Source organism: Colletotrichum abscissum (genome assembly GCF_030869225.1).
Source record: "Colletotrichum abscissum strain IMI 504890 chromosome Unknown Scaffold_2.1, whole genome shotgun sequence".
Lineage (NCBI taxonomy): Eukaryota > Fungi > Ascomycota > Sordariomycetes > Glomerellales > Glomerellaceae > Colletotrichum > Colletotrichum abscissum.
In genome coordinates this window covers 423,300-446,657 of record NW_026850098.1, presented here as the reverse complement: position 1 = coordinate 446,657, position 23,358 = coordinate 423,300, and the positions used below count along the sequence as shown (strand labels likewise).

General features: G+C 50.7%; 9 protein-coding genes across 9 annotated transcripts; 4 read left to right on the top strand and 5 right to left on the bottom strand.

Moving 5' to 3' along the window:
- Nucleotides 1-162: 162 nt before the first annotated feature.
- CABS01_00848 (endonuclease/Exonuclease/phosphatase) lies at nt 163-3,276 on the top strand (the record flags this gene model as incomplete). The annotated part of the gene is made up of 1 exon (XM_060534229.1): nt 163-3,276. The coding sequence occupies one exon, from the start codon at nt 163-165 to the stop codon at nt 3,274-3,276; it is 3,114 nt and encodes a 1,037-aa protein (XP_060401307.1).
- Nucleotides 3,277-3,658: 382 nt separating this feature from the next.
- CABS01_00847 (tannase and feruloyl esterase) lies at nt 3,659-5,296 on the top strand (the record flags this gene model as incomplete). Its single annotated transcript, XM_060534228.1, has 1 exon — nt 3,659-5,296. The coding sequence occupies one exon, from the start codon at nt 3,659-3,661 to the stop codon at nt 5,294-5,296; it is 1,638 nt and encodes a 545-aa protein (XP_060401306.1).
- Nucleotides 5,297-5,424: 128 nt separating this feature from the next.
- CABS01_00846 (methyltransferase domain-containing protein) lies at nt 5,425-7,186 on the bottom strand (the record flags this gene model as incomplete). The annotated part of the gene is made up of 9 exons (XM_060534227.1): nt 5,425-5,464; nt 5,528-5,947; nt 5,997-6,134; nt 6,217-6,254; nt 6,319-6,356; nt 6,418-6,547; nt 6,604-6,626; nt 6,705-6,885; nt 6,953-7,186. Coding segments are annotated over 9 exons (1,242 nt in total), but the record flags the coding sequence as incomplete, so codon positions are not given.
- Nucleotides 7,187-8,238: 1,052 nt separating this feature from the next.
- Nucleotides 8,239-9,618, bottom strand: CABS01_00845 (uncharacterized protein; the record flags this gene model as incomplete). Its single annotated transcript, XM_060534226.1, has 1 exon — nt 8,239-9,618. The coding sequence occupies one exon, from the start codon at nt 9,616-9,618 to the stop codon at nt 8,239-8,241; it is 1,380 nt and encodes a 459-aa protein (XP_060401304.1).
- A 1,146-nt stretch (nt 9,619-10,764) lies between these two features.
- Nucleotides 10,765-12,402, bottom strand: CABS01_00844 (uncharacterized protein; the record flags this gene model as incomplete). Its single annotated transcript, XM_060534225.1, has 1 exon — nt 10,765-12,402. One exon carries the CDS (start codon nt 12,400-12,402, stop codon nt 10,765-10,767), a length of 1,638 nt encoding a protein of 545 aa, XP_060401303.1.
- Nucleotides 12,403-14,181: 1,779 nt separating this feature from the next.
- On the top strand, nt 14,182-15,240 carry CABS01_00843 (uncharacterized protein; the record flags this gene model as incomplete). The annotated part of the gene is made up of 1 exon (XM_060534224.1): nt 14,182-15,240. The coding sequence occupies one exon, from the start codon at nt 14,182-14,184 to the stop codon at nt 15,238-15,240; it is 1,059 nt and encodes a 352-aa protein (XP_060401302.1).
- Nucleotides 15,241-15,662: 422 nt separating this feature from the next.
- On the bottom strand, nt 15,663-16,189 carry CABS01_00842 (endoribonuclease L-PSP; the record flags this gene model as incomplete). Its single annotated transcript, XM_060534223.1, has 3 exons — nt 15,663-15,776; nt 15,840-15,961; nt 16,021-16,189. The coding sequence occupies 3 exons, from the start codon at nt 16,187-16,189 to the stop codon at nt 15,663-15,665; spliced, it is 405 nt and encodes a 134-aa protein (XP_060401301.1).
- A 2,094-nt stretch (nt 16,190-18,283) lies between these two features.
- Nucleotides 18,284-20,227, top strand: CABS01_00841 (adenosine/AMP deaminase; the record flags this gene model as incomplete). Its single annotated transcript, XM_060534222.1, has 4 exons — nt 18,284-18,461; nt 18,518-19,393; nt 19,463-19,980; nt 20,036-20,227. The coding sequence occupies 4 exons, from the start codon at nt 18,284-18,286 to the stop codon at nt 20,225-20,227; spliced, it is 1,764 nt and encodes a 587-aa protein (XP_060401300.1).
- A 1,153-nt stretch (nt 20,228-21,380) lies between these two features.
- On the bottom strand, nt 21,381-22,211 carry CABS01_00840 (uncharacterized protein; the record flags this gene model as incomplete). The annotated part of the gene is made up of 1 exon (XM_060534221.1): nt 21,381-22,211. The coding sequence occupies one exon, from the start codon at nt 22,209-22,211 to the stop codon at nt 21,381-21,383; it is 831 nt and encodes a 276-aa protein (XP_060401299.1).
- Nucleotides 22,212-23,358: the final 1,147 nt, after the last annotated feature.

Here is a 23,358-nt window from a genome sequence, read left to right as displayed (position 1 = left end):
CTCACCCCTCTTAGCCGCCGCCGACGCCGCCGCCAGCGCCGTCCCCCGACCCCGTCAAATAATACCCCCTTAGACCCCTAGAGCTCCCTTTCTCTGGGACCTCTCGAAACTACCACTCCTGCACGCTCCCTCGCTCGCTTGCATCTCAGCAGCAACCAGCGCATGGCTTCGGCTCCCGCGATGGCGCCCCCCTCCGAGACCATCCCCTCCACGACATCAGACCCCGTCGACCTCTCGTCCACGCCGCAGTCCCTTGCCCGTGCCGTCTACGCTCGTCGGGCAGAGTACGTACGGCCACACCGGATCCGGGTCAAGATCGGAACATGGAACGTGGCTGCGTGTCCTGGCACCGACAAGGACCTGGCGAGCTGGTTCGTTGACGGATATGGTCTCGACACTACGCTCTCGAGGCTCAACATCGCAGATCACGATACGGTAGAGACGGATCCTCCGCCAGCCGCCAAGGACGGAACCAAGGAACCGGCCAAGGATGCGACTGAAGAGCAAGATCCGAATGCCTCGGTGCACTTGGTCGGAGGCGACAAGGTCGGACTGTACGTCTTGGGCTTGCAGGAGATTGTCGACCTGAACATGGCAAGGGACTACATGAACCGCATGGCATCCGATCAAGGACCTATGAAGAAGTGGAAAGAAGCCCTGGAAGAAGCCATGCCGGATGGATACGAGCTCGTTGCCGCAGAGCAAATGTCTGGTCTGTTGCTGCTGGCCTATGCTTCCCCTGAGGTAGCACCTACAGTCAGCAACGTGAGCACAGTCTCTGTCGGAACGGGCCTCTTTGGATACTTGGGGAACAAGGGAGCTGTAACTACGCGACTACTGCTCGGGGAGACAACCCGCATGGTCTTTGTCAACTGCCACCTGGCTAGCGGCGCGGAGCAGACATACCTGGACCGGAGATTGTGGGACGTCGGGCAGATTTTGACAAGGACGCAGTTTGACCCGATCAATCTGGCAGGAGAAAATGAAGCTGAGCCGGAGAAGATTGGCGACGAGGACTTTGCCTTCTGGGTGGGTGACTTGAATTTCCGTGTGGATGGACTGCCCGGTAATGATATCCGGCGCCTGCTTCAACTACACACCCGTGGCGAGTACGACTTGGACAAAAGGGGGCGCAAAGTTATCGCCGGCGAGGAGGTTCTAGTGGTCAAGAGCGCAAAGAAGAGTGACTACACGGATGACGACACCTCAACGATCGAAACGACTCTATCATCAGAGGCTAGTTTTGATGATTCCTCAAGCTCCCTGCCAGATCCCGACGACTTTTTGCCTGACCCAAGTGACGATCCTGCGTCGTTGCAAGCAACCCTGGACTCTCTTCTGCCGCATGACCAGCTAAGGAGGATAATCAAGGAGAAGAAGGCCTTCCACGACGGCTGGCGCGAAGGGCAAATCACTTTCCTGCCCTCGTACAAATACGACGTCGGGACTATTAGTCTCTTTGACTCGAGCGAGAAACAAAGAGCCCCGAGTTGGTGCGATCGTATTTTGTACAGAACAAGAAAGGACAGGGAGGAATATGAGCAAAGGGTCAAGGAGGCCGAGGAGGCAAAGAAGAAGGACGAGGAGATGACAGCGCGGGGTATCGACCATGCGACCGATGATGACGACGTCCTATTCAGCTACGACCCGGATGCGGACGGCGAGGAGGTTCCTACGGGCGAAGCTGGCCTCGACTACGACGAATATGAAGAAGATGATAACGAACCAGAGGAAGTTGTCACCAAGGAAGGATTCACGGACAGAATACAGCTCGATATCTACACTTCACACCAGCGGATCATTTCCTCAGACCACAAGCCTATCATCTCCATCTTCACGCTCGACTACGACGCGGTGGTGCCGGATCTCAAGGCTAAAGTCCATGCCGAAGTTGCAAAGGAGCTGGATCGTGCCGAGAACGAGGGACGGCCTCTCGTCACCGTCATCCTTGACAACCCAGACATGCAAGCCAAGGGTGAGGATGGGGTGGACCTTGGTGAAGCCGTCGACTTTGGAGATGTTGCCTACCGCTGCAAACATACGGCAACGTTGACAATCGCAAACACTGGACGAGTGCCGGCCAAGTTTGCTTTTGTTGAGAAACCCACGATTGAGGAGGATTCCGAGGCTTCGAGCCCACCAGCCTGGCTAAGATCATCATTCAAACGCACTGCCGCTGACGAAAGCGCAGAGGAGTCGCCAGATCTGGGCGACGAGGTCACCTTGGAACCCGGCGAGACGGTCAGTGGTGTTTTGGAGATATACGTTAGCGACATCTCCCATGTCCGAGCCCTCAACGATGGCCGGTCAACTCTTGAGGACATCTTGGTTCTGCGTGTTGAAGACGGCAGAGACCATTTCATTCCAGTCCGCGCCTCGTGGCTTCCGACGTGTTTCGGACGCTCGATAGACGAGCTCATCCGTATTCCCGACGGAGGCATTCGGGCTTTCATGAAGTCGAGGGATGGCAAGAGCTCCGGTTCCATCCCATACGATCTCGACGTCCGCTGCGCTGCTCCTAAGGAGCTCTTCAAGCTTACAGAAGCTGTCGAGGTGATGATGCTCCGCGCCATCGCGGAAGCAAACATGATTGAGGAACATGTCATCCCGGCTGACAAGCCCGGCTGGCCCTTTGACGAGACCGCATGGCTGTTCAAAGACAAAGAGTCCCGTGACAGCCAGATTATCGCTTTAATCGAGGCACTGGACAATGACCAACCCCTTGTCGAAGCGCTTCCCGTTGAAGTCCCATCACTATACCGCCTCGAAGTACTCGCCGAGGTCCTGCTTCTCTTCCTTAGCGGCCTGACTGACGGCATCATCACCGCAGCCCTCTGGGCCAAGATCGAAGTTGCCATCCCTCACCTGGGAGCGGCCGCAGCACGGTCACCACCCGAAGTCGAAGATGACAAGACTGCGGTGTTGGACATCCTCGCCACGGCGCCCAATCACAATATCGCCTTTGTCTTCCTCACGGCGACGCTGTCCAAGGTGGTCGCGGAGATGGCTCCCATCTCGCGGTCAGAGGTCGAGGCACTGACCATGCAGAAGCCCAACAGGCGGAGTCTCAGCTTTAGACGGCTTACGGGCGGCAACGCGGCTGCTGAGGCTGCGTTGGCGAGGCGGCGTCTTCGAGAGAGGAGGGTCGGTGAGGTGTTTGGCAAGGCTGTGTGCCGGGTGGGCTTGCCTGCCAAAGATAAGGAGAGGAAAGCTGTTGAGGAGAAGATGAGAGGGGCTTTGGAGATCTTTGTGAGGAGACCGCTTGAGGATGGCTAGACAAAGAGGTGTTGATGGTGTTATTTTACATTTGTGAATGATAGACGTAGAGGAATGATACCTGTTGGCATGCCACCATCTTCTCACCGTGTTTTACATACAAACCACTTTGCAAGGTAAAGCTCTATTTTGCTCGTACCTACTGGCAACCTCCAACGGAGTAGCCCGTAGACGATCGTCGACAGGGATTTATGGTGCTACATAGTCGGACTCTGCGCGGACCCCGCGACTCCACAGTCAACGTAGTCTGCTCCTCATCGCTTAAGCATACGAGTACGATGTACGAACTAAGCGAGCCATCATTCATATATCTAGTATCGCTCTTCATGATCACAATCCATGAAGCTTAGCCTTCACCAGAACGACGGTTTCCAGACTCAACATGGCCGGTTCACTCATCCTAGCCGGCTTGGCCTTAGCCACCTCAGCCCACGTTGCCGCAAAACCCTGTTCACCAACTTCCTTCTCATTCCCTCAAGTCGCAGACCTCATATATCACTCCACCACCGCCAACCCCTTCACAGACTTCACCCAAAACTCAGGATGGAAACCTGAAGCAGCACTCGTGCCCCCGGAAGGCGTGACGGCGTGCAACGTCACCGTCTCATACACCCGCCCCAACTCGCACTCTGTCGTCACAGTTCACGTCTGGTTGCCTCTCCAGGATGCTTATAATTCCCGCTTCTTGGGCATTGGTGGCGGCGGGTGGTTGGCGGGTGAGATTGGGGACGATGTGATGGCGGGGTATACCGCTTTAGGATACGCTGTTGCTGCTACGAATGGTGGCTATGAACATGATCCATACGGTACAGCAGATTCCTGGCTGTTTAAAGATGGAAAACCGAATCTTGATGCGTTGGAGAACTTCGCGTATAGGGGGTTGCATGAGATGACGCTCATTGGAAAACACATTGCTTCGGAGTATTACGGCCGGAAACCCAATTTCTCCTACTGGAGCGGGTGTTCTACCGGCGGGAGGCAGGGTCTCGCGATGGCGCAGCGATTTCCGGGGGCCTATGACGGGATTCTCGTCGGGTGTCCAGCAGTCAGCTTTCCCGCGTTGCTGATGGGGATGTTTTGGCCTCAGGTGGTGATGAACGAGGTGGGCGTGTATCCTTCCGCTTGCGAGATGGAGGCTATACAGAAGGCTGCGGTCGAGGCCTGTGATGAGGAGGATGGAGTTAAGAATGGGGTGATCGAGAGGGATGATCTGTGTGAGTTTGAGCCGAAGAGTGTGCTTGGGAGGGAGATCGAGTGTGAGGGGGTGAAGGGGAGAGTTTCGGAGGGGGCGGTTGTTGTTGCTGAGGCTTTGATGAGGGGACCTGTTGATGAGGAGGGACGAAATTTGTTTCCAGGCTCAACGGCGGGGACTGCTGCGACGGGGTTGATGGCGTTGGCGAATACTGTTTGTGAGGGAGGGAGGTGTCGTGGGCGGCCGTTTACGATTGCTACGGATTGGATTAGGCTGTTGGTGAAGAAGGATGCTGGGTATGATCCGGCGAGGATGACGAGACGGGAGGCTGTCCGGCTGTTCAGGGAGACGGTGGAGGAGTTTGGGGATATGATTGGGAGCGATGAACCTGATCTCAGGGGATTCAGGGAGGCTGGGGGGAAGATGATTGCGTGGCATTCTATCAACGATGAAGCTATCACCATCAATGCCATGAGGCGGTATTACGGCAAAGTCCTGGATGTCGATGGAGGGAGAGAGGAACAAGTTGAGACCGAGGGGTACTTCAGGTTTTTTGAGGTTCCTGGGACTACGCATTGTTCTGCGCCTAGAGGGGCTGGGTTTCCTTTGAGGGCTTTGGATGCTTTGAGGCGGTGGGTTGAGGAGGGGGTCGCGCCGGAGCAGTTGGATGCTGTTGTTATGGGACTGGCTGAAGGTGAGGTGGCGGAGAGTAAGACTCCTTTCTGTAGGTTTCCCTTGGTTGCGAAGGCGGATGGTTCTGGTTGGATTTGTGTAGAGCGTCAGAAGATTGGGATGACTGAGGAGGAGAGGGTGAAGGATGAGTTGTGATCTAGATGCCGCGCCGAGAGGACACTATGTACTATCATCTGTTACCATCACCTGCAAATCCTAAAGATATGCCATTGCATTTGCCACATGAGGAAGCTGAACACTTTATGCAACACATCATCTGGCCCTTATTCTTCCTTCTCAGGCTTCTGTCCATAAACAACGTCACTGCGCATAGAGTCAGCAGGCAGCCCAGGTGCTTGAGTATCTCATCTCATGGCGATAACTTACTAGTGATACCACGCATGTACCTTGCCCGATTTCAACTCCTCACGAACTTGGGCGCACAGGACCAGTACTTCCTCCTTCGTCCAAGCAAGACCTCCACAGAGCAACTTGAGCGAGAATCCCTCGAGCCCTTCCAGTAGTTGAATCAAGTTACACATCCCAAGGTCCCTGAGATGTGCGTCCTTAGGCCAGGGACCGTTGGGGATCTTGAACGGCACGTGGTGGACGTTGATAAGGTCGGTGTTATCTCGTACCAGGTCTTTGAGCTTGGGACCGATCTGGGCGTCGCGTCCAAATACCTTGCAGGCGTCCATGAAGGTGTCGGCCCAGCGCTGGATAGCGGTGTCCTTGAGCGTGCCGTCGTCGCTTTGGAGCATGAAGCTCCAGTCCTGGAATTCGGCCCAACCGCCAGGATTGAGATTCCTGGACGCGCTGTTAGAAGGGACGGGAAGTCTAGAATCCGGCAACTTACTGAGAGACCCTGTTGACGTAGGTTGGCCAGTCTGCTAGCGAGCCGGACAGGTATCGACTGAAGATGAAGTCGTACTTGTTCTGCCCAACCCACTCGCTCTCGACATCATCGATTTCGAACTTGACATTCGGCGGAACCCTGTTGCGATGAACTCTTAGCGAATCATCATTTTGCCGGTTCTGGGTTGTTTAGTTCAATGCCTTGATGCTGGTGGACATACCACTTTGGCTGGATGGCACTCAGATCATTGCCGATGATCTAACACACTCTTAGTACTCTTCCCCATACGGGCAGGTCACAGCTGAGGTCAATTCCACCGTACCTCGGCTCCAGGGAACAGGTCTCCCATCTCGATGGACCCTATAGGTATGAGAACTCAGAAGACGACGGAGAGATTGCAAAGCAGCGCATTGCAACGTACAAATGCCAGTGCCGGTACCAACATCCAGAACGCGATGCAGTTTTGCTTCCTTGATAGGCGCAAGGAATAGTTTATTTCCAATGGTCTTGACCATCAACGTGTGCACCAAATCGAGGCGGTCCATTTCGTCCTACACCCGAATCTTCAGCCCGCGCATCATTTCCAGCGACAAGGAAGGGCCCAGACCTCGTCATTGGGAAAGTTGTACGCTACTTTCCGTTAGCCGTGATGAAGACCAGAGCGTTCGTGGAGCTCTACATAGTGGCCCCAAGGCTCCTGTGACATACCTCCAGCGCGGAAAGCGTGGTACCGACGGCCGTACTCTGTTGGGTAATCCACGACTGAAGACGTGAGCGAGGCTGTGTATGAGGACCTGCGACGATTAGCTCCTCGTCCCCAAGAGCTCAGACCTTGAAAGGCAGTAGTGAGGCTTGCGTACATTTGATCATCAATCGTGGACGCATTTTCCTAGCCGCCCGTAAGACCTGGTCATTAGTTTTCATGATTAACGTTCCAGAGTATCGTGCAGACATACGCTTGCTCCATCATCGACGTCGATCGCTGCAGGCTCGATCGTAACGGCAACGGGCTCAGTGGCCGCAAGGGCTACCGGTGAACCTTGCAGAGCGTTCCTTGGGCTCGCCGAAGCGTGCGGTGATGAATTTGACATTCTGAATACAGCACCTCCTGTTATTGATGATGAGGAACAACACTTCGGCCAAGAATAGCTTCCAAGAGCGCTCGTTGATGCTGAGAACAGCTGCGAGATATTTGTAGCGAGATTTCCTGGATGAGAAACCCCCGCAGCTTGGCGACTTACCCACCGTCACTTGAAATATAATGGCTGGTGCCTCTTTCCCAAGTTCCAACTGCATACTGTGCGGCGCGTATCAGACCATTGTGCGTCCGTGTTCATCCTTCCTTGCCGGTGATCCCTGCCCGCCCGAGATGTTACGTCTAGAGCCCTTTCGTGTCTTCAGCCCTCTGATAGTGCCGAGTTTGCCTGTAGCCTGCGAGAGTAACAGAGAGAAGCGCTACTAAGCTCTTTTGTTTCAGACCTACTTATTTAAGGCTCACTCTGACCAGACTTGAGAATATTGCTATAGAAGGGCGGTGTTGTAAACTATCGGAAATCGTAATTCTTCATTGGAGAGTTGTATCCTAGCAGATGGCAGGGTTTGTTTGGCGAAGAGCCCACCAATTGGACAATCGGTTGCAGAACCCCTACCTACCTAAGTATGCACGAGTCCCGTGTCCTATGCTCCTCTAGTCGATAATTTCCCTAAAAGTCTACCACACGGCAATCTTCGTTGTAAGTTGTGCATTGCTAAACGCTTTCAACGCCCATCTGGAAGTCCCATTTTGAGCTAACGCTCGTTCTCTCACACCGCGCCCGTGTGACGAAGCATGTCTCGGAACATGTAGGTCACAAACCCGAAGTTGACTATGACGGCAGTGGACTACATGTAGACTTCTGCAAGACTGCAGTGGTGTTTGAAAACAAGCAAAAACGTGTTTGATGACTCTGAAGAAGCGAAGGTATTATACACTGACAACTCTGAAAGCATGGAATTGTTCCTGGAATGGAGGAACGCTCTGTGGCAATGGCATGCTGTGTTTTCTGATACCCCCAGCTTGGACCTTGGCCCAAAGCCGCAACGCCTCTGTCCGTCGTTTGTATCAGCCACGCATCGTCCCTGCCACTCGACTCCCCCTCCCATCCATACCCTGAAGAAAAGCAAAAGCCGAACCCGAACCAAAGTTATTGTTCCTGTCTCATCCCAAAAGCGTCTTGATCGTCATCGTCTGATTCGCAACTCTTTACCAGAGGAAAGGTTGAGGATCTAAATCGGCTGTCGGGATATGTTCATAGTCGTTGCGATAATCCCACAGCTTGAACATGTCGCCATCCAGATAGCCTCCATCAAGCGCGAACTCTGCCGGAACGTGGCGGGGTTCGTGGTTGCCAGGTCTGGTCAGCCAAAGAACCTCATCGAAGATAAAGTCATTCATGGAACCGGATATGTGCAGCTTTCGGAGTGAAGGCGGCAAGGTTCGGATCAGAGGACTGCCCTCCACAACGGCCGGGTTGAGTGGATCAGAGCTTACGTCTGTAAAGTTGGCCTTGTTCGATTCAAAGACGCTGATGTCCACCCAGGCTGCCTCTAGTCTTGTGAAGGTGCTGAGCTCGAAGGCGGGGCTCTGCAAGTCAGTCTCACAGGTTCCGTTGAAGTCGATGACCAGAGTGCGGAGGGTGGCCCGACGTATTCCCAGAGCCCCAAGAATTAGCCACGGGTGGACGGCGTAGGGATGCATATCTCTCCGTATCGGCTTCTTCCAAAAGAACCGTTCCAGTCTAGGACAGGCTCGAATGGCACTGGCAAGAACGGGGAGCGGCATTGAACTGTCGTTAAAGGCAAGGGTTGTCAGATGCGTCGATGACCAGTTGTGGAACTGGAGAGCTGTGCCCACGATGTAAGACTCTTTCAGGTTTTTCGCTCCGTCAATGAACCTGGCGTTGAACAGCCGCTCGCGAGGCCAAGCCCAATGGCTTTCCGCATCGGTATAAGTCTTCCTCATAGAGAAAGACTTCAAGGAGGAAATTGTTGACTTGTTCGTTTGTTGGGTTGAGACAATCTCGTCCATGTCGTGGATGGCATCCAAGATTCCGGAAAGAGACAGCGGCTCTGCAGATAGAACGAAGTCTTGGGCATTGTTGACGAGAGTGAAGAGAAAAGCGGACGATAGCTCAAAGACATTGAAGGAGTGCATCACGACAGGCAAAGAAGCCTTCTTCAGCCAAGCCTCCAGTGTGATCAAGTCCCTGAAATACTCATAATCGGCAACATCAGCGGACGACAGCGCATGCTCGCCGTCAAGGTGGATGTACAACTGCTTGACTAGCCGACAAAGATCCTCGTTTTGTGAGAGGGTCTTCATCAGCGACAGCCACTGCCGAGGGGCTTTGAGCCCACTATGAACACTGACAGATTCATAGAGGAACGATGTGAAAAGTTTGTAGTGGCGGCGGGATGTACGTGTCAAGGAGACAAGCGCCTGACGTTGACCGCAAAGCTCCCTTTGGATGAGCCGGTCGTTGTTGAAGTTATGAAGGAGTTTCTTGCCAGGCGTATATTTCGGGCAAAGGTAAGAACCAATGTGTAGAACCACCTCAGTGGGGAGGTTTTGTAGCCCAGCCATGTTGAAGTGAGCCACCAGAGGGGCAGTTGAAGAACCAAGAGTGACTGTGGCAGCTGAACAGGCGGCGGCACCTGGGAAAGGTTAGCCCGAATTAAAGAAATCGTCTCAAACAGTTGTGAGCATTGCGAACGATAGAAGAATGAGAGGGTAGAGAGCGTACTGCGTGAGGAGTCACTGCGTGAAAGAGAAGATGCTGGTAAGTGCGAGCGTCGAGTCGTGGGTAGCGACCACTAGCAAGAACCAGAGAGTAATGGGAAAGAAAAGTCTTACAGTTTCCTGGCTTGAGGAGAAGGCCCCCCTTCTGTGAACACCTCAAGGGAAGAACTTGGTAGTTGAAGTGAGGAAATAAAAAGGCTGGAAGAGGTAGGGTGGCTTGAAGAAGCAGTCGAGCTGGGTGGGTGGAAGAAGAGTGGTGAGTTGGGCAAGAGAGAAAAAGACGACTGGAAAAAAAGAGGAAAAAGCACAAAAAAGGTGAATTTGTGCCTGGGAAGGAACGCAGACGAGGAATTACGTTCAAGGAAGGAACGACAGAAGAATTTTCCACATCGCTATTTTATTGCTTCCTTCTCTATTTCTTTTTCCCCAAACGTGTGGTTTGCTTGAATATCACGCAGAACCAACTATCCCTCTAAAATATCATCCTTCCACTTGAAAGAACAGAGCAGTTTGTTTTCGTACAGCGGTCCAAAATCATACGTAAGTAGGTAGCCAGCTGATACTCCACGACTGCCCTGATGCCAAAGCGCGCTTTCCCTAAAGCAAGTGTGCCTCGAAGTCGAGCCGATGTTATTCTTTCTGTACTAAAGATCTACAGTGCCTCACTCATGGATCAATTGTGTTATTGGAACAAGGTAATAGAGAATCACCTTGAGCAAAGTGACAAGGTCATTATAGTGATATCAAGTGAAGTCAGGGCATAAAAAGGGCTTTATAAGCAGGCCGGAGCATTGAGAATTCGCCAAAAGCCTCTTTGTTTATCTATGGTGTCTATGAGGAGATGTCGAATGCCCGGGACGGTATAATTAATGTCCACTTCTCGGCTTGCATCTCTGAACGCAGCTGGGATTGTGCCATATTCTATAGTCCATCGGAATGCATAGCTGTGAAAGGGCGATTGTTTTCTTGCCCCCCTCAAAAGGAACTCCTTTACCACAACTCTCCAAGCGTGCACACGGCGCTCGGAGATTCGATACCCGCCCTAATGAATTGTTCCTGGTATGACAAAGTGGTGTCTTTGTTGGTCTCGCCGATGTCTTCCTCCTTAGCATCGCCATCTTGCAGGTAGCTTCCGCCGCCATAGCCGTCACCAGCATTCATAATTGAGAAAGCCAAGTCGTCACCATCATCGCCGAGATCGTTCTGGTCCGTGTCATCTTCGTCGCTGTCGTCCTCATTTGGATCCCAAAGTTCTGGGAATCTCCGAACGAAGTCCTCCAGCTCAACCAATCTCAAATTGGGGAATTTCTCACGATCTGTCAACACCTCGCACATGTTATGACGAACTTGATGCTCGTTACCTGCCAAGTGAAGACGCTTGATTGAGGCGGGCAAAGAAGTGCTGAGCTTGTGTGTCAGTCGCTTGTGCTTTTCTGAACGACTGGAGGAGCCATATTTGACTTTCTTCAATACACTCGAGGCATCGACCCAGAGACTCTCCAGATTGCTGAAGTCCGAAAGACTTCTGATAGCCTCATACTCTCCACGATACCAGTCATTGAGATCAAGGCAGAGAGTGAGGAGGGTAGTCGTCGTGTTCTGGTGCTCCCGGAGTATGGTAACAACCTCTTCGGGTGACACAGGCCAGTGTGGAACGTATGCATCTGCCCGGGAGTTCAGATACTTGAAAGAGACAAGGGAGGCGCAGCCTTGGATCATCCCCCGAATCTTCCGCTCATCCAAAAATGTCTCGGTGATGGTGAGACAAGTAACATTGGACCATTGTGAGTGGGTATCGAGAGGAGAGGCTGGTTGTCCATCCCGACTTGCAATGAAAATCGATCTGGCGTTCGGAGCGAAATGAAGTAAATGGTTAAGATCAAGAGGCGTAATAGTTGCGTCTGGATGACTCTTTGGAAGGCAACTCGGACGTACAGCGAGCATCTTGATATTCGGAAGTGGTCGCTGAACACCCCGAAAGGTCTGAATCTTGAGGGGATCTGAAGGGCCTGGCTCCCCAGTCCATAGTAGGCCATCGAGCTCGGTTCTGGACCATGGGCCGTACTGATCGCAAAACAGGCCTCCCGGCACTGCGAGACCTAGCTCTTGTACTCCGTGTACACGCGAAAGAATGATCTCGAGAAGAATGCCAAGGTGTAAGATCCGAGTTCTGGAGCATCGAGATTCCGACATTTGGAGAAGCTGTCCATCTTCCGAGTGCCAGAGGTAGTACGGTGACGGGGCGCCCGACTGTCTAGCAGCCCAGTGACTCCATTCGAGATCTGCCTCTGTAAAGTCCTTGGTCTCCATGTTGCTAGGATCTAAGTGTAGATACAGTCTTCGGATGTTGACGGCAACATCTTTGTTGTCAATCAGAAACTGAATGAAGCACTTGAGCTTTTGGAAGCTGTTGGATCCATGGATGCTGATATTTCGGTAGAGCTCGGGAACCAGCATGTGCCGATACTTTCTGCAGGTACGTGAGAGGTTCAAGGCTGAGGACCAAGCTGGTTGAATCCTTTTGGCCAGATCTGCATCCGTGTTGGTGACAGAGAACTGTTCCCGTAAAGAGGATGATGGGAACATCTGATATATGATTTCTGGAGGGAGATCATTTAGGGTCGCCATCGTCAATGATTTGATCGTGAGTATCTGAGTGCAATGTGAACGGTGGACTGTGTGAGTTTCGAGTGATCTCTTTACTCTGAGGGGGGATTCTGGTACTAGATGACAGTCAATAGTTGTTCGCCAGGCTGAATACAAGAGATGGAACAACGTGATCGGGTTTAGGTACCTGGCAGATTATCGGCTGTGCCCTCAGAGGCCAAATGCAAGACCGTTCACGCAAGAGCGACCGCCTTGATAAGGGCCTTTGTGATCCTCGAGGGAGACAAGAAAGTTGTTGTAATTTTGATCAACTTCTGTCCGTGAAGCAATCAAACCGAAGTTGACGGAGAAGACCGACTTCAGATCGACGGAGTAGAGTATGAAAGGCAGAAAAAGGTGGCGAGGTGAATGTTGGGACTGGAAGTTTTTGCCTTCCTCGCCGGCAGCTTTGAAAAGCCAGAAAAGGTGAATGAAGGGGGGGAGAAAGGAGAAACGCGGTCAAGGTCGTGCTTTCCGCCGGGAGGACAACAAAATCTGGTAGGCAAAAACAAATCTCGATATTCACCACTACTAGCCTGAAAGGCGGAAAGGTGAAGTATTCAATGCACCTGGTCTCAAGCCCCACAGCTACCACGCCCTCGGGTCATAGGTATCTGTGTATTCTCATTGATGTCTGGGTGTATTCTCGCCAACATGTCTTTGCCAAAGCGGAAGGAACGACAGCGTTGTAGATTCTTTGGGCAGATCACTACCATTGCACCATCTACCTACCCCAGCCAGTCGACTTTCTTCCGATTTTGTACGATGATCAGTCACTATGAGGGCCTGTTAGAAGTATTTGGGATCGATATACCATATTTAGTCTACCCCTGGGACATACGGTAGTCTGAATAACAGCAGAACTTGCATTGCCAATGATGGGACTTAGGTTATTCAAACGATACTCATGAGTTTCTGCCTCTTCTACTTCTTTGGTCCTACATCAGATAACATAACAAAAAGTCATCCAATATAAGAGGATCAAGCTGGTCTTAGATGGGACTTGTAATGGGTATCAGGCCATCGATACAGCACCCGTAGTACCCAAACATTGAACAATGAGTATTGTTCAGAAACATACTGGCTTTCATAAGGATGTGAACGTGAGGTTCTCGGTTTATAGCACAGCATCGTAACCGCGAAATAGCAGTCATCTCTATGAGTATAGTTCGCAATATTGAACTGATTGCCATTTGAAGTAATTGCCTGCTTAGTCGTTCCGCCGACGCTGTCGCGTTGGGATGAAGGAAGAAGTAGCAATAAACCAGATATGTTTTTCTCTTTACCACTGCTATCTGAGGTTGAGCAACATCTTAAGTCACCTCGGCTTCACGTTTGGACGTCAATGTGTAGTTGCTGTGGGTATCGCCTTCGCAGTATAATTAAGGTAGGACCTGGACAATCTGGAAACACCTTGAGGCGAGTAGTCCCAATTCCCGAAAACGGGTTTAACGGGCCGCAATATCCGCGAGTTTAACTGACGTCGATTATTAATTGGCAAGCCAAGTCTTATGACCGTACCATTGAGCTGTTATTACTGGTGACGGAGTTCAAATGAAACCTTAATAATTGGAGAGACAAAAGATACGCCGGACTACTATGCGTCCGTATGCCCGTTAGCCAGCAATGGCTGGCGCCTATATAATATCAGTATGTCCCGAGATAGTGATGGAGCGACTATTTATTAAGATAGCAGATAGACTTACGTTGTTTGCTTCTCGAACAATCCGTCTGAACTTCATCCCACAGGACACAATAATTATGACACTCTCATCGCTCTCCGTCCGAAACCAACGTCCCGAGCAGTCCCTTTCAACAACAAAGGTTGAACCATGGGAAGACTCCCTGAGAACCGACCCTTCTCAACCTGGTGTATTCGAATGGTGGTACTTCGACTCTCACTTGGACAATGGCGGAAAGCTCATGGTGGTATTCCATACCAAGCTCTTCACCAGCCCTCAAGTCGGACTCGAACCCAAGATTCAGATCCAACTCGAGACACCCGATGGCCGAGTCTGCAATGTCTTGCAAGCCTACAACCCAGATGAGTTCCACTCCAGCAGAGATGAGTGCGATGTCACCATCACTAGAGATGGCGTTGACAACTTCTTCCGTGGAACGGGGCTCAAGGAGTATCACATTCGCGTGACGGCCGAGAGCCTTGACATCGACATCCAAATGACCAACACGACCTCGCCCTGGCGCCCTGGCAAAGGCCACGTTTGGTCCAAGGACAACGAATATTTTGATTGGTTCGTGGCGGTGCCCCAAGGGAAAGTCACCGCTACTTATACCATTGCTGGCGAGTCGCCAGTCACGGTGGACGGCGATGGATACCACGACAAGAACTGGGGCAACGCGCCGCTCGCTCAGACGATCAACCATTGGTACTGGGGCCGAGGAACACTCGGGCCTTACACTGTCATCTCATCCGCAAATGTTTTCTCCGAGAAGCACGACTCTGTTCTGGTCAAGACCTTTATGATCCAGCACAAGGATACTGTCGTGGCTGATGATGGATCCAAGGTTAGCTTCAATGCTGAAGGCATCGAACATGATGACAAGGTTGACCGCCCTGTTGCCGACACACTTCACTTTGAATACCAGAATGAAGGCACAGTCTTCGTCATTGAGTACCTCAGAGAAGAGACCACATTGCGCCAGCAGATGAGCGGGGCATGGTATCTCCGTTTTGCCGGCGGGATGAAACTCAAAAAGTACCAAAACAACGAGCTGGTTGAAGAGCATGTGGGCCACACTCAATGGGACTCGATGTGGTTTGGACAAGGGCGTAAAGAAGCCCTTCCTTACAGGAAATGATGAGTGTGAGGATGGCCACGACCTGCGAGGCAGTTTGGGTGGAGCTTCAGCGAGCTGTCTCAATCAACAGTCTCGACGCGGAACAAGAGAAGGATCAAAAAGGCCGCTGGAGAGGACGAGAGTCTCTAGATGAAATATGACTGGCGATGTCTCTATACACGTGCTGTTGCTTGTGTTGATTTTAGAATAATAAGAAGGGTCAAGACTACAGTTCCTTCTCGGTAGGCTCTTGTATGCGTATTGAAGCCTAGCTCGACTTGTATCTCCCCCGCCAGCTTGCCAAAAGAAATACTAACTCCCCAAAGCTCAACTTTATTGATTATGTCGGACATACACTTCAGCGTCATCCCCAGCAATTCCCCTCCACGTGCTTCATGGGTGCCGATACATGGACGCCAAGTGAACGTATTCACTTAGAAGCATCAGGCAACCAGGAAAGTCCCTTCCACCTCTACAATATCATCGTCGTTCAGTCTCTGGACTTCAATGATCGACCGAGGGGGTTGTCTATTGGGGTCGTTCCCCCAAAGCTCCGTCTGTGCCTGATTGCACAGAGGCCTATACCGATACATATCGGTCACATACACAACAAGACGTACTGCTGAGAACCGATCAGTGCCAGCAAGCTCGGCAAGTTGGATCATGTTGGCGTAAGCTTGGCGGATCCGGTCAATACCCACCGGAGCAAGGGTATTGTTAGATGGGTAAATGCCGCGCATGCCTGCTCCCGCGCATTTGTCAGTGGCTATGGTGGGTAACGCGAGGCAAGTGGTTATGTACCGGCGACGTAAACAGTACTTCCTGCCTTTGACATCAGACTCCATGGACCAGTAGGTGGGAACATAATTGAGGGATTGAAGATCTCTACCCCTGCAGATGAGGTGTAGTTGGGTTCCAGGCGAAGCGAAGTCGCCGCTGATATTATGGATAGAATGCCGAGGAGCTTCATTATAGAGTGAATTGATACAAACACCTGCGGAATGCGAACTTTGAAAATTTAATCGTGAGCGCTTCAGGGGAGGACTCGGAACCCCTTTAATTGGGTTTATTTTCCACGCGCTGCTCAGTTCATGACATCATACCAAGCTGGCTTTGCATGCTTGGCGCCGATCAAGTCCCTCGCGTCTGTTTTCTTCTGTAATATGACACAAACTAGAAACTTTGGCTAGAGGTAACATTATTATGAGTCCGAGGGAACTACCTGCTACTGCCTTTCTAAGATCCGATACTTGATAGCGCAACGTGTGTGACCTATCGCTCGCATAGGTTTCACTTTTCCAAGCGGGATTACGAAGAAACATGGGAGCAAGATTGAACTCTGGAACCTGGAGCAACCTTCCAATTTGCGAAAGTGAAGGCAGAACATGTTTGGCAGTGAAAGGGCTGACTCTCCGGTTGCTAAAGATGGAAGCTGGGCCACGGGGGCGAGAAAAGGCTGCAGTGAATGACCTTTCCTATCTTGTGCCCTACTAATGCATAGAATCATGTACTTTCAGAGTAGTCACTCTACCTTACTGAGATTTAGATTATTGTAATGCAACTAAACCGATCAATCTTAGAGATAGAGGCGAATAGACTGTTGAAGTCAAAAACTCCGACTATCTCAGTCAACCGGACGGACTCGTTCAATCCATAGCCACATGCCTGAGTGGTCTCAAGGATGCGCGGAGTCTGTTTCACTGTAACATGACATTAGTATACGAATATGTAACGTTCCTGAAGTCTTCATGATTCATTCTTATCTCTACAATCCGGCAAGCCGTGAGGAAAGCCTCCTCATCGCCGGCGCATTACGTTTGTAACATATTGACTCCAAAGGTCTGAGTACATAACTCGGTTTTTGATGTACTTTCAAATGTCTTCTTACTGATTCGGCTTTTCCCATCTGATTCTTGATCAGCTTTTGCATATTATTGAGTAAGGCAATCGGATTGCCATCTCATCTCAAGACGTCGTCCGAATACAGTATTAAGCATTGTGAATCAAGTGTTCCACGTGAGTCTCTTGTACCGTGTTCGGTGTGTCTCAAACGCTAGCTCAAAAACGGAGGCTTCCAGCGATTATCATCGAAGACGCGCCGGATCCGGAACTTGGTGGGTCTAGTGTCTGACAATACCGTCTGGTTCAAATAAGATATCCACGTGTTGAATTTTTGGGCACTTTGGGACATATGCTAGTTTCAACCCTAATGTCATGAACTTGCTGCACTGCCTGGCATTAAGACTAGGAAGATGGCTCAGAGCGACTCCGCTACGAACCGGGACGAATCGCCGCTAAGCTGGACACTGAGCACTCCAGAAGAACAAGAACGAGAAAAATACTGAGTCGGAAGTCTCAATTAAGTAGAGCAAGTGCAAGACAGCGCTTGGTCTGGAGAATGCCTACAACGCCAGCGATTTGTGGTTTCTCTTTCCTAGAACATCTACTAAACACCAAGCTGCGTGCCTTGCCGCGATAACGCGTGGCCGAGGCGGGAGTCTCAGCTCGATAATCGCAAGCCCCCAACGAAAGCGTCTTGATTTTCCCGCAGAATGAACTAGGCTTGAAATATTGTTGGTCGAAGAACGACCTAGTGACTGAGACTTGTCAAATTTCGGCAGTGTCTCAGTCGGACTTTGAATCAGTGACACAGCTGAAATAAGCATCGAGCGGATGAGACTCTGTATGGCAGAATGCGATGGGCCTACGGAAGGAAATTGCTGCAAAGGAGCATTGCACCAAATGAACGGCCCTCTGCATGACGGTTCGGACTCTGGAGATTGAAGTTGCACTAAGCAGGCGAGCTACAGGAAATGGCATGATTCTAAAGAAACGGAGGGGTCGGCCCGTGACACGGTGCTTCCGTTGACTCTGGGTCATTCCGTGTGCAGTCCGGGAGATCATGAACTGTCTCAAGCCTCACGTCTCTGAGTAAAATGGAGATCTATAAAACAGCCTGCAAGACAGCCTGAAAGGGACCGCTAATGGGATTTTCGCATCATTGTCAATCGCATCTCGGGCAGGCAGCACTAGGACTACCTTACCTCGGGATCTTTAGTCCATCATGAACCTCTCAAAGTTCCTCACGACTTTTCTCCTTTCTGCCCTGGCGGCGTCTCATCCCCTTCTCGAGAGAGATGAGCTCCAGGAAAGAGCTCAATTCCAAAAGACAGGCTTCATCATAGACCAGCACAACCGGGCGAGGGATCTCATGATTGCGTTAGAGAAGACAGAGCGACAAGGTATGTCTCAAGGCTGGTGCCTGCCAACGAATCTTTAACTAATCGATGCGAAACAGACGCCAAATTTAGAGAGAGTCTGTCTGCGGATTGCGCCCACGCAGATAGGATCGTTCAGAATATTCGACAGAAGGAGATGAAGACAGTTTGGAATCTGAACAACGGAAGCTTTGCTGGCGAGATGTTCGCCTTGGCCCGCCCAAAGATCGCAAACACGACCTTGTGGAAAGTCGTCCAACGTATGCCGAAAGGCGCTTTACTTCATGCGCATCTCTCAGCCATGCTCCCTTACAACACTTTGCTTTCTTCCGTCATCTCCGTGGAAGGGATGCTATTCAAGACCACAAAGACTATTGGCACCGCGGAAGGGCGCATTGCATCTCAGCCTGCATTCTTACCGCCAAACTCTGCCACCGTCAGCCAGTGGGCCGACATCGCCTCCGCAAACTACACAGGCCAGGTTGTGACTGTCGCAACTGCCATCGAGCAGTTTCCCGGGGGAGAGCCTGCGTTCCGCGATTTCATCATGAGCAAGTTGGTGCTTGCTCCCGACGTGGCGATACAGCACGAATTAGGAGTCGATGAGATTTGGCGTCGCTTCCAGCCCTTGTTTGGCACAGCAGGGACTATGCTGATCTACGAGCCCGTTGTACGAAGTTTCTGGAGGAATCTCTTTGACGAACTCGCGAGAGATAGGATCAGCTGGGTTGAGATCCGTTCTGGAGGCGCGGCGGGCAAGCTGGTAGAGACTGGGGCATCAGCATCGGATGACAGTGACGGTAAGAAATGGTGGGGTCTCATGGAGGAAGAGCTTGCCTACTTCAAGGGTCAGCATAACGATACCTTACAAACCGACGCTACTCTAGCTCCCTTTTACGGTGCTCGGGTTATCTGGGCAGACCAGCGATCTAAGCCGACGGATCAGATCCTAGCAAGTGAGTCAAACCTCTACATAGACGCAATATTACACACAATGATTACAGAGGCTAATGATTGTTGTGTAGGCATGAAGAGTGCGTTGGAGCTGAAGGGCCACTTTTCAGAGCTATTCAGCGGATACGATTTAGTCTCCCAGGAAGACCTGGGCCGTACGCTGCTCGATCTTGCGCCGGAGCTATTGTGGTTTCAGCAGGAGGCGAAGGAGAAAAATCTCACCATGCCCTTCTTCTTCCACGCAGGGGAGACACTCGGCGATGGTAATTCGACCGATCTCAATCTGTTCGACGCTGTTCTTCTGGGGACACGAAGGATCGGCCACGGATTCTCGCTCTACAAGCATCCCGAGTTGATCCACGCTGTGAAGAAGAATAACATCATGGTTGAGGTGTGTCCCATCTCCAATGAGGTACTTCAGCTGGCTACGGATATTCTGCATCATCCCTTGCCAGCTATGATTGCGCACGGCGTCACGACGGCTATCAGCAACGATGATCCTGCAATGCTGGGACAGGACGCCGCCGGGCTGAGCTACGACTTCTATCAGGTCATTCAAGGGTTTGATAACGTTGGCCTCGCTGGACTGGTATGATTCCTTTTACAAGCTTTGGTGCTTTTCCGTTGTTAACAAATTATGACAGGGCGCCCTTGCGCAAAACAGCCTGCGGTGGTCCAATTTTGAAGACCAAGATGACAAGCAATGGGCGTTGGATATCGAACTGGGTGAAATAGGAAAAGGAACTAAGGGCCAGCGCATTCAAGAGTGGAATGTTCAGTTTGATTCCTATTGCCAGGAGATTGTCAAGGATTTTGGCGTGGCATATGGAGGTTAGCGGACAACTGAATATGTGCCGAGTGGCGTGCACGTTCAGTAAGAACCCCGGGCTGAGAACCCCGAGCTGAAGAAGTGACTGCCAACGGCCCCGATGATGGAAACGCCGTGGTAACCGGCCATGACTCTCTCATCTTGGGTCAAGACACGGAAGACTGGCAGGGCATATATTCCGAGAATAAGAAGATCGAGCCGCACAAATGGGGTTTAGGAAGATGTGAGTGTGTGTGTGTGTGTGTTAGAAAAGGAGAAGAAAACTTGTCGCAAAAAGCAAGGCAAGGAGTTTTTTCATTGGTATTCAAAGCACCATTGGTTATGGGCAAGTGGTTTATTGCTAGTCTTTGAATCAATATCGGTGATTGCATGAGGTCTTCAGGCGGAAGTGACAACAATGCCGCCAGATCTTTCCCTCAAACCCTCAAATTGTGTCTTCAAGATAAATAGGCAAAGCATTGCTGTCAAGCGTCCACTCTGTAATGACAGCACAGTGTCGTCCACCATAGAAAGCAATGCCGATGGCTAGAATGCTAGTAATGGTTCAGGACGGATGGAAAGAACCAGACACTAAGTAGGAATGGGTAAGAAGAGAGCCAAAAGCTGGAAGTGAAGTGTAAAGGAGCGAACTGCCACTTAAAAGATGCTTTAACTTCGTGGCAATTTCGATTTTTGAAAATAGTATCGTGTTGAGGTTTTTGAGAGTGAGAGGCGTACACCAACCGATGGTTACGTTCACACAAAGGAGCGGGGTGAAAGCAAATAGGGAAAACTGAGAAAGCGTCAAGTCGCTAAGTAGGCAAGAGGTCTTAGACGAGGTTGTATCTATCCTTCCGAGTCTTATCTACTAATTCATGTCGAAAGACTGGCGAGGTGATCAAAACCTTTGCCATCGACAAGCAGCGAATGGAACGCATTCACTGCAGGGACTCAGAACAGTCTCCCCCCACCCACAAAACCAGAAAGCAGGGCAAATGATACATGGGTCTGGTTGAATGGTGGACTGAGAAACTTATATTGATGACTACTCGCGGTTGAAGCCGCTGACTCTCTGAAAAAGTCCTCTTGGATATGAAGTGAATTCGTATAAGGTACCCACGATACAATCGTAACGATTGGCACTCCATCTGGACAAAATACTAGAACAGGATCTACATGGTCTAATTGAGGACTTTGCTCAAATATTGGCTTGGGCGTTTGTCGTCCTTAAACTCTTCCAGATCATCGCCCTCATTGGTCCAGAGCCTGATATCACCATTCTCATCAATAAGCATGAGTTTGACTCCAACTGATTCAAGACTCTGGCTGTTTTGCTCGAATAATGTCTCATCGTTGATACCAAAAATTTTCAGATGCTTCCACCTTGCTTTGCCCTCAGTGAGCATGAATGATATCCAATTTTCGAGGTCCTGGCGAGGCCCTGTGATGCGAAGGTGAAACAAATTTTGTGCGTAATGGTTTGGTAGTGCGAATGACCTAATGGCTTCGTGCTTCCATCTCGCGTCGCTCTTGCCAGAGTCAATAAACAGGTGTGTCAAACTTTGTAGCAATCCCATTGACGGAGGAACCGCCAGCCCCGAGTATCCCCGCGGGGCGTTAAATAGGCCAAGACACAACGTTTTCAGACATTCTCCTTGAGTTGAATTCAGATCACCGAGAATTTTGATCAGTGGATCTTTCCAGTCCTGGCCAATACGCTCTTGATGATCCCCGGCAATGTATCTGAAGGCAGAGAGTTTGGTTGCGCGTAGATCGATGAGGTGGCCAATTTGGGCACCCCCAGGGCTTATCTTGTAGAACGTGATATCTGAATGGTTCCTTAGGCCATGACCTTCTTCGTTGGGAAATTTGGCAATCGACCCCTCGAGAAATAGGTGCTTCGCCGGCATAAAATCTGATAGAAGGCGGACGATCTCCTGGTCCCACGAAAGTGGTGGGTCAGGTTCCGGCCCACGAAAAGCTGAATCTCGAAGAGCCAGAGACGATACCATGTTTTTTATCTTGTGGTTGAAGCCTCTGAACATTTTTAGAATGTCCTTGTGGCACGCAAGCTGTACCATTTCCGGAAAAGTGTCCGTGGAGAAAAGAAGGGCGATGACTTGTACATGAAATTTTCGGATTGTCAACTGACTTTCGGGGCTCTCGCACATGAGAATTCCGTTCTCAAATCGGAAGGCTGTTGAATCGAAAGGAACATTCTGCTTATCTGCGAGGGACTTGACGCAGTCAATTTCGTATTTCCAAATTGGCCCCCATTTCTTGGGATTGATTCTTTCATAGTCGATATATAGCCGCTTAAGACGTGGCTCTTACTGCCCCGGATTGTTCTTGACGTGTACCAAAATCGTGATCAATTGTCGTAGGTTTCCTCCATCAACCCGAACCGTACGCATGGCATCTTTCATGAGCTCGACAAAATCGGCGTCTGAACTCTGGGCCCTGTTTTCCTTGTAAACAGCAAAGAGGGATTTCAACCATTTCGCATTATATGCGATTAATTTGGTTGAGTTCTCAGACAGCTCTGTGTCCTCAGACTCATCGTTTGCATTCTCAGACAGCTCTGTGTCCTTAGACTTATCGTTTGCATGGAGCTTCTCTCTCACTAGTATTTCATCTCCGAGAGACAAAATGGCTAGATGTTTGTCTTGATGAAGTACGAGAGATGACTTGCAAAACTCCATGAGTCCTTTGCATTCCTGTGACCTTTCCCATTCAGCTTTTTGCCCTGAAGAAGCTTCGATTCTCTCGTGTGATTGATACATGTATGAAGCAATCGTAAAATGAGGTAAAAACTTGGATTTCTCGTTCAAGTCCTTGGGTTTGTCAAGCTGGAGATCAGCTAATGAAGCGTCGGATAAATAACCTTGTCTGGATATTGAGACCTATGAGGCGGAAAGACTGGGTCTAGACGTAGGATTGTGCCGAAGTTGAAGTTGACAAGGAGAGAATGAAACATATAGAGAAGGGAGACCTGAGTACTCTTAAGTAAATATGAATTCAGAAGTTAAGCACATAGCCTGCGCTGTGATTGTTCGAATCGTAGCATCATGAAAGTTTGAGGCGGATGTCGAGGACCATCGGCGTTGCTCTACTGCTAGACACCGCCGAGAGGCTCCCGATTCTTGGTTCACCCTTGAC